This window comes from Chaetodon trifascialis, chromosome 18 (genome assembly GCF_039877785.1).
Source record: "Chaetodon trifascialis isolate fChaTrf1 chromosome 18, fChaTrf1.hap1, whole genome shotgun sequence".
NCBI lineage: Eukaryota > Metazoa > Chordata > Actinopteri > Chaetodontiformes > Chaetodontidae > Chaetodon > Chaetodon trifascialis.
In genome coordinates, this window is record NC_092073.1 from 866250 (window position 1) to 880615 (window position 14366).

Genomic DNA, 14366 nt, shown 5'->3' on the forward strand with positions numbered 1-14366 from the left:
CTGAAGTTTTGTTCGCCTCTCTTTCAAGCAGGCAAAGTGATCAATTACCCTCCATCCATTGTCTATACCCGACTATCCCTTTTCGGGGTTGCGGGGAGGCTGGAGCCTATCCCAGCTGTCAACGGGCGAGAGGCGGGGTACACCCTGAACCGGTCGCCAGCCGATAGTAGGGCAGTGATCAATTACCCTCTTACAGTATTACAGTACAGTATTACAGTACTCTTAGCATGTTCCTGACAAGTTTTCTCTCCATGGAAAGCAAGGCCAATGTTACAGTTGCAAGCCATGTTGATCTTGTAGTCTCCTGAGTCCCGACACGTGCGCGCGCTGTGTGTATCGTCTGAGCACACATCAGTGTGTATGACGAAATCACGCTGGGGCAAGCCCTCCTGGAGCCCATAGAAATGAATTGTAGGGTCCAAAAATTGAAAAAAAGAATGTCAACATGTAAGTCTATGATAGCACCTGGGGCGATTTTCAATCTGACTGAAATCGCCCTGAGGGGGTGGGGCTTCTGGTAGGAAAGTGATATTCAGGCTGCTGATTGGAAAATAATATTAAGACTTAGACCGGCAAAATAAACTCTTTTCTCTGTCTTTTTCTCGTGTGGCTAAGGAGGGCGGTGCACTATAGCCCCCTGGTTGTTATTATTATCATTATTACTTTGTCAAGTCTCTTGCCTTTTTGTGCCTCCTTTAAGTCCTCCTCAGCAATTCATCATTTACCCTGCTGATATTGAGTGAGATGCCAATCCAATGATCCTCCGTTACCTCCACAGCTCATTTTCAGGGACTCTCAATAAGTGGATGTTTGGAGGCCTAATGAATCCAGAGAAGACAAGGTTAGTTTTATTTAAAGTGCCATAAATACACTGTCATCACCTCAGTGCTCTCCTCGTGTATAATACAAATGATCTTTTTATAGATTTATTTGTGGATGGTATAGGACAAAATGAAGCACTACTGAATTGTCGGTACTGTACCACTATTTTTAGTCTCAAAGGAATTTGTCATTTTAAGTCTACATGTGTAAGGTCTATACAGAGTTACCAGGTTTGAGTGTTGACTGCAAAAAGGGCCCTTCTTTAATGAAGACTGATATAAGTGCCCAAAACCTTTACCTCAGTCATAATGCAATTAAATAAATAAATTGATACTACTACTACTACTACTAATAATAATAATAATCATAATAATAATAATAAATAAGTACATGTCCAGAATTATTATCTGCAAAATGTTTGTCTGAAGTAAAAATACTTGTGACTTGTAAATCAGATTAGCATGTTTGACTTTATTAGTAATATCAATTATTACACAATTAAGTGTAAACGTGTATAGGCAATGTATATTTAAATTATAGATACTTATATAATTGTACACAATTTGTAAAATCTGATTCAAATTAGACAAAAATTCATATGAAACACGTCCTGTTTTAAGTAAGTTATACAGGCAGATACATACTGAATGAAGTAAACTTTTGCAAAACCAAGCTATTTGTGCATATGTATGCACACATATGGACAAAGAATTAGAACAATGAGCATAGTGACCGAAGTGAAAACCAAACTTACACCCTTGACTGTTCTTCATTTTTAAATAATGACTCAAATATCTGACATACATCTATTTACAGGTCACCTGAACAATATTTTTCTACGCCTGATTGCCGTGGGCATGAGGCCTGTTAAATGAGGCTGCTTTCTCCTTGTGGCATAATTTCGTAACTTTCTGCAATTTCGTAAGTCTCTAGTCTCCAGCTTTAAATGATTCTTAATTTGAACGTCGGTCTGCCTGTGGACTAGATTTAGGTACAGATGGGTACCAGCAGGTTCCAATTTAGATCCGGTTCCAAATATCCTATTCAGATTTGTTTAACTCCGCGGGCACCAAATTATCCAATCTTTCATCCTTTCATTCAGACTGACTGAGCTGACTGAAGTTAGCGACAACTATACACAGAAACGGCAGAAAAAAAGAAGAGTTTTTTTTTTTTTTTTAACTAAGATATATCTTGATTCCCACAAAAACAAACAGAAACTAATCTTCTTAAATATATATATAGCAGATAAGCGCAAGATTAGACAGGCTCCCCATCCCCATATTAGGGGGACATGCCCTGTTTCTATTGGACAGCACAGCATCAGGATCCTCACCGTTATCATCCCCCCCCCCCCCCCCCCCCCCCATTACAAATACTGTGGTTCGGGACCTGTGGATCAAATAGGGGCCGGACCCCATATCTCGATTTGACACGGTCTCAAAGATGCTGAATCCAGTGGCTTTGGAAATCACGGCGCAGTGAAGTCCTTAACGTTCAGAGAGACTTGAAGAAGCTGCGCATCAGCAGAAAAAGTGAAAAGTGTGAAAAGGAGAGGGACGTGGACGCCGGGGGAGGGGGACACTGCTTTGAAAAGTTTAGAAAGATTACTAACAAAGTGTAGCTCCGCTACATTTTTTTTTTAATATTGAAAGGGTTACCTCTCCAGGCGGCAAAATTTCACCCAAAAGCAGACAACAGGATCGTCCTGCCCTGACGCGGCTGGTCGGCAGGAAACGACTGGTGGCGGCGGGGGTCCTGGGGGTCGTTATGGTTCTGGTTTTGGTCATCCTCATCCCGGTTCTGGTCAACTCAGCGGGAACGGCGGCGCACTACGAGATGATCGGTACCTGTAGGATGGTGTGCGACCCGTATGGCACCAAATCTCCGACCAGCACCGCCACGGCGGACACGGTCCGAGACAACAGCCTCGTGCAGTCTTTACCAACTTTTATTCAAGGTCCGAAAGGCGAACCAGGTCGTCCAGGTAAGGCGGGTCCGAGGGGACCTCCCGGGGAGCCGGGACCGGTCGGTCCAGTCGGGCCACCTGGAGAGAAGGGTGAACAGGGAAGACCTGGTTTACCAGGACCCCCGGGACCCAGTGCAGCTGCCGGCGCAATAAGCGCGGCCACCTACAGCACCGTGCCCAAGATTGCCTTTTACGCAGGACTGAAAAAGCAGCACGAGGGCTACGAGGTGCTCAAATTCGACGACGTGGTGACCAATCTGGGAAACCACTATGACCCGACCACCGGGAAGTTCACCTGCTCCATCCCTGGGATTTATTTCTTCACATACCACGTCCTGATGCGCGGAGGGGACGGCACCAGCATGTGGGCTGATCTGTGCAAAAACAACCAGGTAACACAAAATGTTCCGAGCAAACACTGATGACACAGTCTAACATTTTGCACGCGCTTCCATGGTTAGCTGTAGGAGACTACAGTGTTTGTTTTAGTTCATGGAATTGACACCGACAGTTTAATTCACATGAAGTCTCTACATATCTCTGATCAGACAGAAACTGATAATAATGGAACAGTTAATTCTGCAGTTACACTTTAGGCATGTACCAACTGCTATTATTAATTCAGTAATAAATAAGGGAGGCATCTAGGGACATCACTTTGAACAGGTTATAAGCTTGATTTACAAACAAACAAACAAACAAACAAACAAACAAACAAACAAACAAACAAACAAACAAACTAAACCCTAACAATGAGAACATGGACCAAAGCTCAAGCTTAATTTGTCAGAGGTCAGAATCTGGGAAGTTACTGTCATTCTTAGGAGAGGGTGGAAATATTTCTCCCTCTATGCACTCATTAACCTCTGAAAAGTGTAGAAAATAATACATTTTATTTTATTCCTATATTTTAAGTTGTGCACTTGGGCCATTGTTGAAGGGATGCCAGAGAATCAATTTCATTGCCAACAACTGCTTCACTATTTTGTGCATATGATAATAATTTGAAACTTGAAGCGTGCGGCTTGAAACTTGACAGTGAATGATTAGAGTTCCCCTGACCTGTTTGTAAACCTTTAAAATGATTTCCACTGAACAGCAATGCTAAAGAGCCTGTCAGCGTTTGTATCTTTGATACTTCATTACTTTGATCTTCATTAAATCTTGTTTCTCTTGAGCCATTTTCAAATTTCATCAAATCAGAACAAGAGTGGCAATTTCCCTGTGATTTTAATGGGTTTGAATTTATATTTCTCCATCATTTCATTCTCTTTCTCATCCAATAAACATATAGATAGATAGATAGATAGATAGATAGATAGATAGATAGATAGATAGATAGATAGATAGATAGATAGATAGATAGATGCATGCATCAATATTTGCCGAGAGAAGCATTTCAAAAATATTTCAATTCAAATGGATTTTAGGTGAGTGGATCAGTGAATATACATTATAAACTTTTAAGGTCAATATCTCTTGTATTTCCTATACTATCAGAACTTTTTTTTAAACTTTTCATATGCAATAAAGGCCATTACAATAAAAAACATGACCTTCTGCATTTTAATGGAGGAATGATTCAGCAAGACCCATGATGGAAATAAGTCCATAAGATTCTCACTTTATCCTTGACATTGTAATGCCTGTCAATATGTTATATTTTAAATGCCACCCCCCAAAAAAAAGAAAACAAAAAAAACAACAACAACTGAAATTACTTTATGTTTGTTTATGTGTTAATTTGTATATATATATATATATATATATATATATATATATATATATATATATATATATATATATATATATATATATATATATATATATATATATATATATATATATAGTGTTCAATTTCAGATCCAGGGCATGACATTTTCATTTCATCTTTGAACATAAAGATCATCTAAAAATAACAGTCCTGACCTCAATTCCATTTATTTATTTATTTGACAAAATAAACCCAACCAAGTAAGAATCTCTGTGGCAACACAGGCCATAACAGTTTGATTTATTACTATATTGTTATCATTGGCCTCACAATGCTTCTTACTTTTCTTTCAGCAAATCACTGAGTTCTAGCTTGTTTATATTCTCAGAGTTCAACGCTGCCTTCCTTGTTTGAAATATGTTACCTGCAAGAGAGAAAAGTGTCTCTCAGATATTTGCGAGCCAGGGCAGACAGCTGTAGATGGGCCCCTGCATGAGTTGACCACCACTGCAGTGGGCATGCTTCCATGCTGATGGATTCTACTCTATAGAGACTCTGGTTCTTCAGGAGATGAGTGATCATGGCTGGCGACAAATACGATCTTATTGAAACATCCTGTATCAGTTCATCTCTCTGTTGCCCAAGTTCAGTTTACTGCTGGTGTAATTCCTCCGTATTGATAGGGCTGTGTTTAAAATCCACTACAGTATCTTGTGGCACTTTGCCAACGTGTCAACAAACCTGTTTGTCACCAAGGCAAAAGAGTGATCGTTCTCTGTAATGTGAGCAATACAAGACATATGTTCAAAGGGAAGCTTTCTTGCTGCAGCTCCCATGTTTGAGCACTGTCTGTTCCAACTGAGTTAACCTTATGTTGAACTCCCCATGCCTCTGCTACAGACAGAAACTGTTCAGCTCAAGGATCAACAAAATGCCTGGTGACTGTTGTCAGCATGGTTAATGCAAATGACTGAAGTTTCTAATCATTGTCAATAATGTGTGCAGTCACACCAAGGTAATTGTTTATGGAGGTCCCATGATCCCAACATATTTGGCTTCCGCCAACACATAATTTGCTCTCTTGTCAGTCTCATAAAGCTGCTGGATTTTGGACACAATTGTATTTCTCAATGACGGTTTATAAGTTTTAGATGCAATCCAAAAGAGGAGGCAATCTGTAAAACCTCTATTAACCCCATGTCCTCTCCCACCAAAATTGGCCTGCAATCTATTTCATGATTGAGCTGGTTATCAAAGGTAGCCAGTGCTTTGGGTTGAGGTGATATTTCAGGCTAAAAGTAAAGTATGAATGGTATGATATCAAAATTCCTAATTTCTGAAACTGTACAGAATGCTCCCATCAACAATTCCATCTGGATGTTGTTTAATAGTACATTTTTCCCTTCATTGTGCCAAGCAACGTTGTGTCTACTTCCATCATATTTACAAAGCTACGGTGGATGGTTGCATGTTCAGTTACATATCGGGTCAAGGGCTATCACATAACATAGAAATCTGCGTTGTTTATTATTATGATTCTTCTTCTTATGATGATGATGATTATTAGAAATGAATATATACACAAATATACATTTTGCAAAGTTACACTGTGGTAAACACCCCATGTTATTGTTGCAAGCTTTCTGTTGAATGTGTGTAGCTAAGCTTCCTGTTAAATGAGTTACAGCTCCATTCCAGTTTAGATAGTTTAGGTTTTTGAATATTACCTGGACTGGATATCTGAAAATTAGTTTACACTTTACACTTTGTTCTCTATATGGCACAGGACAGTCATCACATATAAAGTAGAATGCTTGTGCCTCAAAAAACAAAAACAAACAAACAAACAAACAAACAAACAAAAGGATGGGGCTGAGGTCTACTTCTGCTGGTACAACTATTACTGCTATTCATGTATTCATGATAATAATAACAACAGTATTAATAATAATAAAGTCTGGGTACCTACAGAGGCCCTTTGCTGCCTCCTGTCTCCTCTCTTGTGTGCCTGTTCCATCACAGTGTCCTGCTCTCTGTGAATCTCTGTCGTGATCAGGCCGTCAACATCAGACCTAATCCATGGGGCAAACCAGTGTTGCAGTGTCGCACTGCCAAGCACATCCCTTCTCCCTGTCAGCCTGCTACTATGCTGCTGCAGACTGCACAGAACACAGCAAACATCTCCGGGATTAAACCAGTAGACCTGCACACCATGACAAATCAGATGCTGAAAGACATGTTTCAATTACGTCTACTGGGGAGACTTTTAAACATGTTGGAGTAAGCACACATTTCTGTGTAAGTGCTCAACACATGACTACCCATCATTGACTTGATTTATGATTCATATTAAAATAACTTGTAAAATGTGACCTCAATTGATTTCATTAAAACAAGTTGTGCCCATCTTACTGTTATTGAGTTTGAACAATCAAAAGCAAAGGATCTTGTTTAATTAATTTTACTTCATTCATTTAACATGTTTTTTTTTTTCTTTTTTTAAATAATAATAATAAAATCTGCTAATATCAGATCAGATTGAAAATGGAACTCCACCACTTTAAATTAATTTATCCTTAAAATCTGAAAATGGACCACTGTCATAAATTGTTCTTTAATAATTAACTATTTGGTATCTGTATTGATGATGAAGTCACGGACTACCTATGTCCGGACTGCCAGATAAAAGTGAAGCTCAGTGGCCTTTTGTTTTCTTGGTACTGTAAAGCATGCTCCATCAACCTCCTCCAAAACTGCAAGATGTCATGTGGTCCATAACTCTGCACTTTGTTCAACAACAAATAAAGAAAATACAATTAAGATGAATTATGTCTTTACTGAGGTCTGTGTATATGCTGATTCGTCTTATGCCGAGTTTGAGGCTTGTGTGATATCCTTTAAGTCGGATACAATGTTCAGTCTGTTGTCCTGAAATTCCAAGAAATGAGTAGAGGATGCAAATGTGTCTTCTGCTAGAAAAGTGACAAAAAGGCATTTCTTCACTGGGAAAAGATTATAGAGAGATACAACTTTGATAACTGATAACTTGATTGAGTTACAAGCTGCCACATGTAACAGTCTGCATTTGACAGATGGTTACCTGCTGTAGTTACTTTGTAGATTAAAACTGTACATATAAAAGATATGATCAACACGACCAGCTGCAGTATTGAAATGTTGCTACCATGTTTATGCATTGGTAAAAATATTCCAATACTATATAATAGAATAACTCTGACAGTAGCAATTCTAGTGCATAAAGAGTATGTTCTCTTTTGATAATGGAACATTTTTATGATAGTGTATTACTTAAAGTTTACTTAAAGGTCTGCCAAATGATGTATTGTATTGCCACATGGACCAAAAATTACATTTTCAACTGTGTTCAATTGTTCAGAAAAATCTTCTTGTGTTCAGTAAAAATCAACAGGAGTCAGAGAGTCTGGAAGCAAAGACTTTAATGTCGACAGAAAAGGAGAACAGGTTCGAGTGCACATGAGATGCACCAGACATATTCTGGTTTGAGATGATCTGGGCGTTGTCTTACATTTAGTTTTTTAACCACGCCTCTGGGGCGTCCTCTTAAGTATTGTCCAATAGTTATGATTTGATACACCATTAGGTAATCTCTTGGCAGCTGATCTGCCTTGGTTTTTCCTTTTTTTCTTTATCTTAATGCTGACTCAGCAAAAGGCCAGCCACAGGGCATGTCAGGACATGCCTTTTTTTCCTTTCTCTTTCTCCTCCCAAATTTCACCATTATGTTTCTTCTCAAGGTTATCTGATCTTTAAAAAAATAGTTTTATCAACTCTAGATACCATTATGTCTTAGCTGCATATAAATAATAAACAATAAAGCATAATAAAAAGTAATAAGAACATAATACAGAATAGTATTGTCATTAAGTGCACTTCAGGATTATATCAAAACCATGGTGACATTATAAGAATAATCAATTCATTGGTAGTTATAATAAAACACACAATTATGGGTTGCAAAAGAATACATGAGGCTACTGTGAGACAGTAAGATCACGTTGAGATTGAGTTCACAGCACAGAAAGACACCTGGGTATGAGTTATAGGGAAGTCCCTGAAAACCCTGGTAAGAAATGCGCATAAGCCTAACATGCCTCTGCTCAGGGCTCAGCACAAATGCAGCTGTTTCTGAAGTCATCACATATCTGATAGAAAAAAATTATACCACAATGACTAATTGTAATTGTAAAGTTGTAATCCCTAAGATTTAAGTCATGGTCGATTTGGCGACTCCTGTGGTCACGAGTGATAACAGAAAATCATAATCAGAAATACTTTATTTATTACTTTATTTATTATTGTTACAGGTGCTCCTTACAAGAATAAAATAGAAGAAAGAAATATATATACAGGTGCTGGTCATAAAATTAGAATATCATGGAAATGTTGAATTTTTTTTTTCAGTAATTCCATTCAAAAAGTGAAACTTGTATAATGTATACATTCATTTCACACAGACCGACATATTTCAAGTATTCTTTTAATATTGATGATTATACCTGACAACTAATGAAAACCCCCAATTGAGTATCTCAGAAAATTAGAATATTGTGGAAAAGGTCGATATTGAAGATATCTGGTGCCACACTCTAACCAGCTAATTAACTCAAAACACCTGCAAAGGCCTTTAAATGGCCTCTCAGTCTAGTTCTGTAAGCTACACAATCATGGGGAAGACTGCTGACCTGACAGTTGTCCAAAAGACGATCATTGACACCTTGCACAAGGAGGGCAAGTCCCAAAAGGTCATTGCTAAAGAGGCTGGATGTTCACAGAGCTCTGTGTCCAAGCACATTAGTAGAAAGGCAAAGGGAAGGAAAAGATGTGGTAGAAAAAAGTGTACAAGCAATAGGGATAACTGCACCCTGGAGAGGATAGTGAGACAAAACCCATTCAAAACTGTGGGGGAGATTTACAAAGAGTGGACTGCAGCTGGAGTCAGTGCTTCAAGAACCACCACTCACAGACGTATGCAAGACACAGGTTTCAGCTGTCGCATTCCTTGTGTCAAGCCACTCCTGAACAAGAGACAGCGTCAGAAGCTTCTCACCTGGGCTGAAGACAAAAAGGACTGGACTGCTGCTGAGTGGTCTAAATTTTGCATGTCCTTTGGTAATCAAGGTCCCAGAGTCTGGAGGAAGAGAGGAGAGGCACAGAATCCACGTTGCCTGAGGTCGAGTGTCAAGTTTCCACAGTCAGTGATGGTTTGGGGTGCCATGTCATCTGCTGGTGTTGGTCCACTGTGTTCCTTAGGTCCAAGGTCAATGCAGCTGTCTATCAGGAAGTTTTGGAGCACTTCATGCTTCCTGCTGCTGATCAACTTTATGGAGATGCAGATTTCATTTTTCAACAGGACTTGGCACCTGCTCACAGTGCCAAAGCTACCAGTACCTGGTTTAAGGACCATGGTATCCCTGTTCTTGAATTCAATTCAATTCAATTCAATTTATTTGTATAGCGCCAAATCACAACAGAAGTTGTCTCAGGACACTTTCCATATAGAGCTGGTACAGACCAAGCTCTTTTATCTACAGAGAACCAACAATTCTTGATTGGCCAGCAAACTCCCCTGACCTTAACCCCATAGAAAATCTATGGGGTATTGTGAAGAGGAAGATGCGAGATGCCAGACTCAACAACGCAGAAGAGCTGAAGGCCACCATCAAAGCAACCTGGGCTCTCATAACACCTGAGCAGTGCCACAGCCTGATCGACTCCATGCCACGCCGCATTGCTGCAGTAATTCAGGCAAAAGGAGCCCCAACTAAGTATTAAGTGCTGTACCTGCTCATACTTTTCATGTTTATACTTTTCAGTTGGACAACATTTTTAGAAATCCTTTTTTTTGTATCAGTCTTAAGTGATATTCTAGTTTTCTGAGATACTGAAATTTGGAGTTATATTAGTTTAAAATCATCAAAATTAAAGAACCAAACATTTGAAATATATCAGTCTGTGTGTAATGAATGAATATAATATACAAGTTTCACTTTTTGAATGGAATTACTGAAATAAATCAACTTTTCCATGATATTCTAATTTTATGACCAGCACCTGTATATATCCTCCTGAGAACCTAGGAAAAAAAGTATCTCTCATTTTAATTTTTTTTTTTTGTGTGTGTGATTTCCTGCCTCTTTGGAGCTAAAACAACAACTCACAATTTTGTAAAAATATTTTTAGTTTATATTTTACAGCATGTCCACTGTAGTGGACTAACAGAACAATTTTATCATAACACAAGGAAATCATAATAGGCTGACAAGAAAACAAAAATGCCAATCCATTTGGCCTGTATCTTTTGTTGAACTACTGAACAAAATTTACATTATTAAACATTCATAACATTGCTATTATTTTTCCTAACAAAAAGTTTAAGTAAACTCTGACTCCAATTTTATGATTCCTGACATGTTCATAAACAAGAAAATATATGTTTACAATAGTTAAAAAACAATATCTTAACAATATTTGACTTATCTTTTCTCTTTTCCTGGCATTTGCATTTTGCTGCAGTCTCCACTTTGTCTCAGCATGAAAACAAAGTTCCCCTCATCCCACCCAAACACATGAGATATCATTGGAAAGTCCAGGATGTCCTCGACTGAGCCCACCAGGAGTTAGCAGGGTAGCACCTTGACAACTCCTCCTCCGGTAGCTGGTTTCTGTCTTGGCTTGTGATTTCTCATCTTGTTTTTTGTATTTATTTTAATTTTCCTTAAACTTGAAAGTTTTAATTTTTGGCTGAATTGGACATCTAAAGACATAGTTTATGGACAAATATTTAAAAGTTGTGGATGACCCTTGCGACCTCTGATATTTCAATTCAATTCAGTTTATTTCACGGATACACTGTGCTCTGGCCTACCGACAGAAAAAACCTGCTTCGACCTACCAACAGAAAAAGCCGGGCAGCTAAAGCTAACTAGCACCAAGATGCCTCTTTTCTCCACAGATGACCTCTACAAACTTCTGCAGTAAGTTGCAGTGTTGGAAACTAAAGTTCAGCGTCTGGAAATAAATGCAGAAGTGAACCAACCTTGTGGAAATGACAGCACTTTGCCGCTGACTCAAAACAGCGGACTGGAGAATGCTAAAACCCAGCTAATTGGCTGTGATACAGCTCCCACGAAACCAAAGGGCTGTGTACCGGGCAATGAATCTGCCAGTATTAGTCCTCCCTGGAATGCTCTCGGGGCAAAGCCCATGAGTAAATCAGCTGATATGGGGATACGTCCAACAGGTAGAACCCAGCACCCAGAGATCTGTGATGCGACAGGCTGGCCTGTGTTATCATCCTTCTCAACACCTATGCAGAGTAAAACACAGCTGTGGATAAAAGGGAAGATGAGCAACAAAGCTCCCAAACCAACTAGTGTGCAGTTACAAAATCGGTTTGCTCCACTACTGCAGGAGCCTGGATCTCCAACTGAAAACCTGGATAACTTCTCGGACTCACAGAGAAGGGTAAGGCCTGACAGGAGGTCATAGATAGAAAGCTACAAGGAAAGCTACTGACTGGTCCTGAGACTCTGGTTGTTGGTGATTCTGCTATTAAAGATGTGGGAAGAATGTACAGTGGAAACACAAAAGTGTTGTGCTTTCCTGATGATACAGTCTCCAACATGACTGACAGAATCCTCAGTATTGTTGCAGAAATTCCAACTTTGAAATACCTTGTACTGCACACAGGGGCAAATGATACTGCGAAATGACAATCTGAAGTGCTCAAACGAGATTTAGGTAAACTGCTAAATGCAGTGCCCTGCTGAAAAATCCAGTAGAATACCATTAAAAAATCATTAGGAACCATTAGGTTACTAATGGTCTAATGGGAATTGGAACCCCATTAGGAACCATTGGAGGAAACCATTAGGAACCTACTGGTCCCTTTAGGATGTAAAACCATTAGGAACCTAATGGTCCCATTAGGATGTAAAACCATTAGAGACCTAATGGTACCATTAGGATATAAAAACATTAGAGACTTAACGGTCCCATTAGGCTGTTAAACCATTAGAAACCTACTGGTCCCATCAGAATGTAATACCATTAGAAAGCTACTGGTTCCATTAGGAGGTAAAACGATAAGAAAACTGGTCCCATTAGGATCAAAAACTATTAGAAAAACACACTGAGAAACCTACTTAGAAACAATTAGAAACCTACCGCTGCAACAGAAATTATTGCAGAGTCCTAATACTGGGCCCCAGAGACATGCCTATACATATGTGTAATTGTGTACACAATTTTTTTTGTCTAAATTATTACAATCTAACACCTTCCATTAAGTGTGTTAGCACATGCTCAAGATTGTAAACTGCATAAAAAAAGATTAAAATCATCTGTAAATTGCAGTCTTTGTGTTTAGATTGAATGTTTAAATATATAAAATAAAGTTAAAAACCTGCAGAAGTACAAGCTGCAATATTTAATAATTCAGTTTTGTAGAATTACAGTTTAAATGTAATACATTTAATATTATAACTACTGTACTGACTAAAAATATCATGTTAAAGGTTACTGTGAAAAATCCTCAACTGAAAACATACTTAGGAAATACAGAATAGATACATCTAAATATTTTCAATGTTTCAATTAAAGTGAGGTTGGAAACTTAATTACAAATAAAATGTACACCACTATTGATTCTACAACTCCTTCAGATGTAAACAATATCAACCAGTTATTCAAGGAACTAGAACTTAAAAATTAAAAATTGTATTTCTCCATGTGTCTATCTTGTCTGTTAGTGGTACTATCACTTGAGGTCATTTAATTTAGAACCCCCACTATACAGTGTATTATTAAGTAAAATCAAAACATACTACAAAAGGTCATTGAATCTGTACCAGAAGTGACAATGCAATGTAGCAGATAAAGAAGAATCCTCCTCCAAATTGCCAGTAATCAGCTGGATCTTTGGTGCATCTGGGGGTGGGGGAGGGAAAAAGGACACAGTAAGATTCACTGAAAAGTCCTAGTAGGATTTCAATTTGCATTTTATTTGCAGATCTACCATGGCAGAAGTGTAGCAAAAGTCAAGTGTGAAAAGACCGTGTGAATTGTAAATTTTTTGGACTTTTTTTTCAGCCTAAAGTTTTACAGATTTGTCTCCACATACAGATCTCAGTCACAATGTAAGGGATAGTGGATTATATTGATCTTACTAATAACTGATTAATATCTTGTCTTATATACTGCAGTTGATACTTACTAATGGAGGACTTGTCTCTCTGCTGGGTGCCTGTTCCCCCATGTAAACCTTGTTCAAATGCTTGATCTAAAAAAAACACAAGCAAGTTTCTCATCATTAGCAGTTATCAGTGCTGGAAATGAGAATGTAAAAAATATTCAGAAATAAACCTACATAACACGTACATAACAAGTCAAAGGCCAAATAACACCTCTACAACATCTCTCCAAGACAAGCACAAGCCACATCACATACTGTATTTCTGTGTAATTAAGTGCATACATGCTACCATGCAGGGTGCCAACCAGCTCATCAGGGAGACCTAATCATTCACACACACATTTACACACTGATGCACAGCACTGGGGCGACTAGGGGTAGGTGCACAGTTGATAAAAATGTTATCAAAGTCGCAATGTAGCCAAGTGCAATATTCAAACTGCAGAAGCTGCAAGCTTTTGATTGATGACATGACAGTCAAATGTGTGACAAAAATGATGCAGAGATGCTCTGGAATAGAAATCTTGTTCTCCAGATGTTAGAAAACATGTCAGTTTGGTACAGATGCCAACAACTGTCATATCATTATGATGTAAAAATAATCATTCCCACTAATCAATCTGTCA

The 14366-nt window shown here is 38.5% G+C and overlaps 1 protein-coding gene across 1 annotated transcript in view; it reads left to right on the plus strand.

Moving 5' to 3' along the window:
- The first annotated feature begins 2568 nt into the window (after positions 1-2568).
- The window catches only part of c1ql3a (complement component 1, q subcomponent-like 3a), a 64435-nt gene continuing 52637 nt past the window's right edge, over positions 2569-14366 (plus strand). Inside the window, exon 1 of the mRNA XM_070986346.1 lies at positions 2569-3183. Within this exon, the coding sequence (XP_070842447.1) occupies positions 2593-3183 (591 nt within the window). The 5' untranslated portion in view covers positions 2569-2592. The remainder of the gene's footprint in view (positions 3184-14366) is intronic.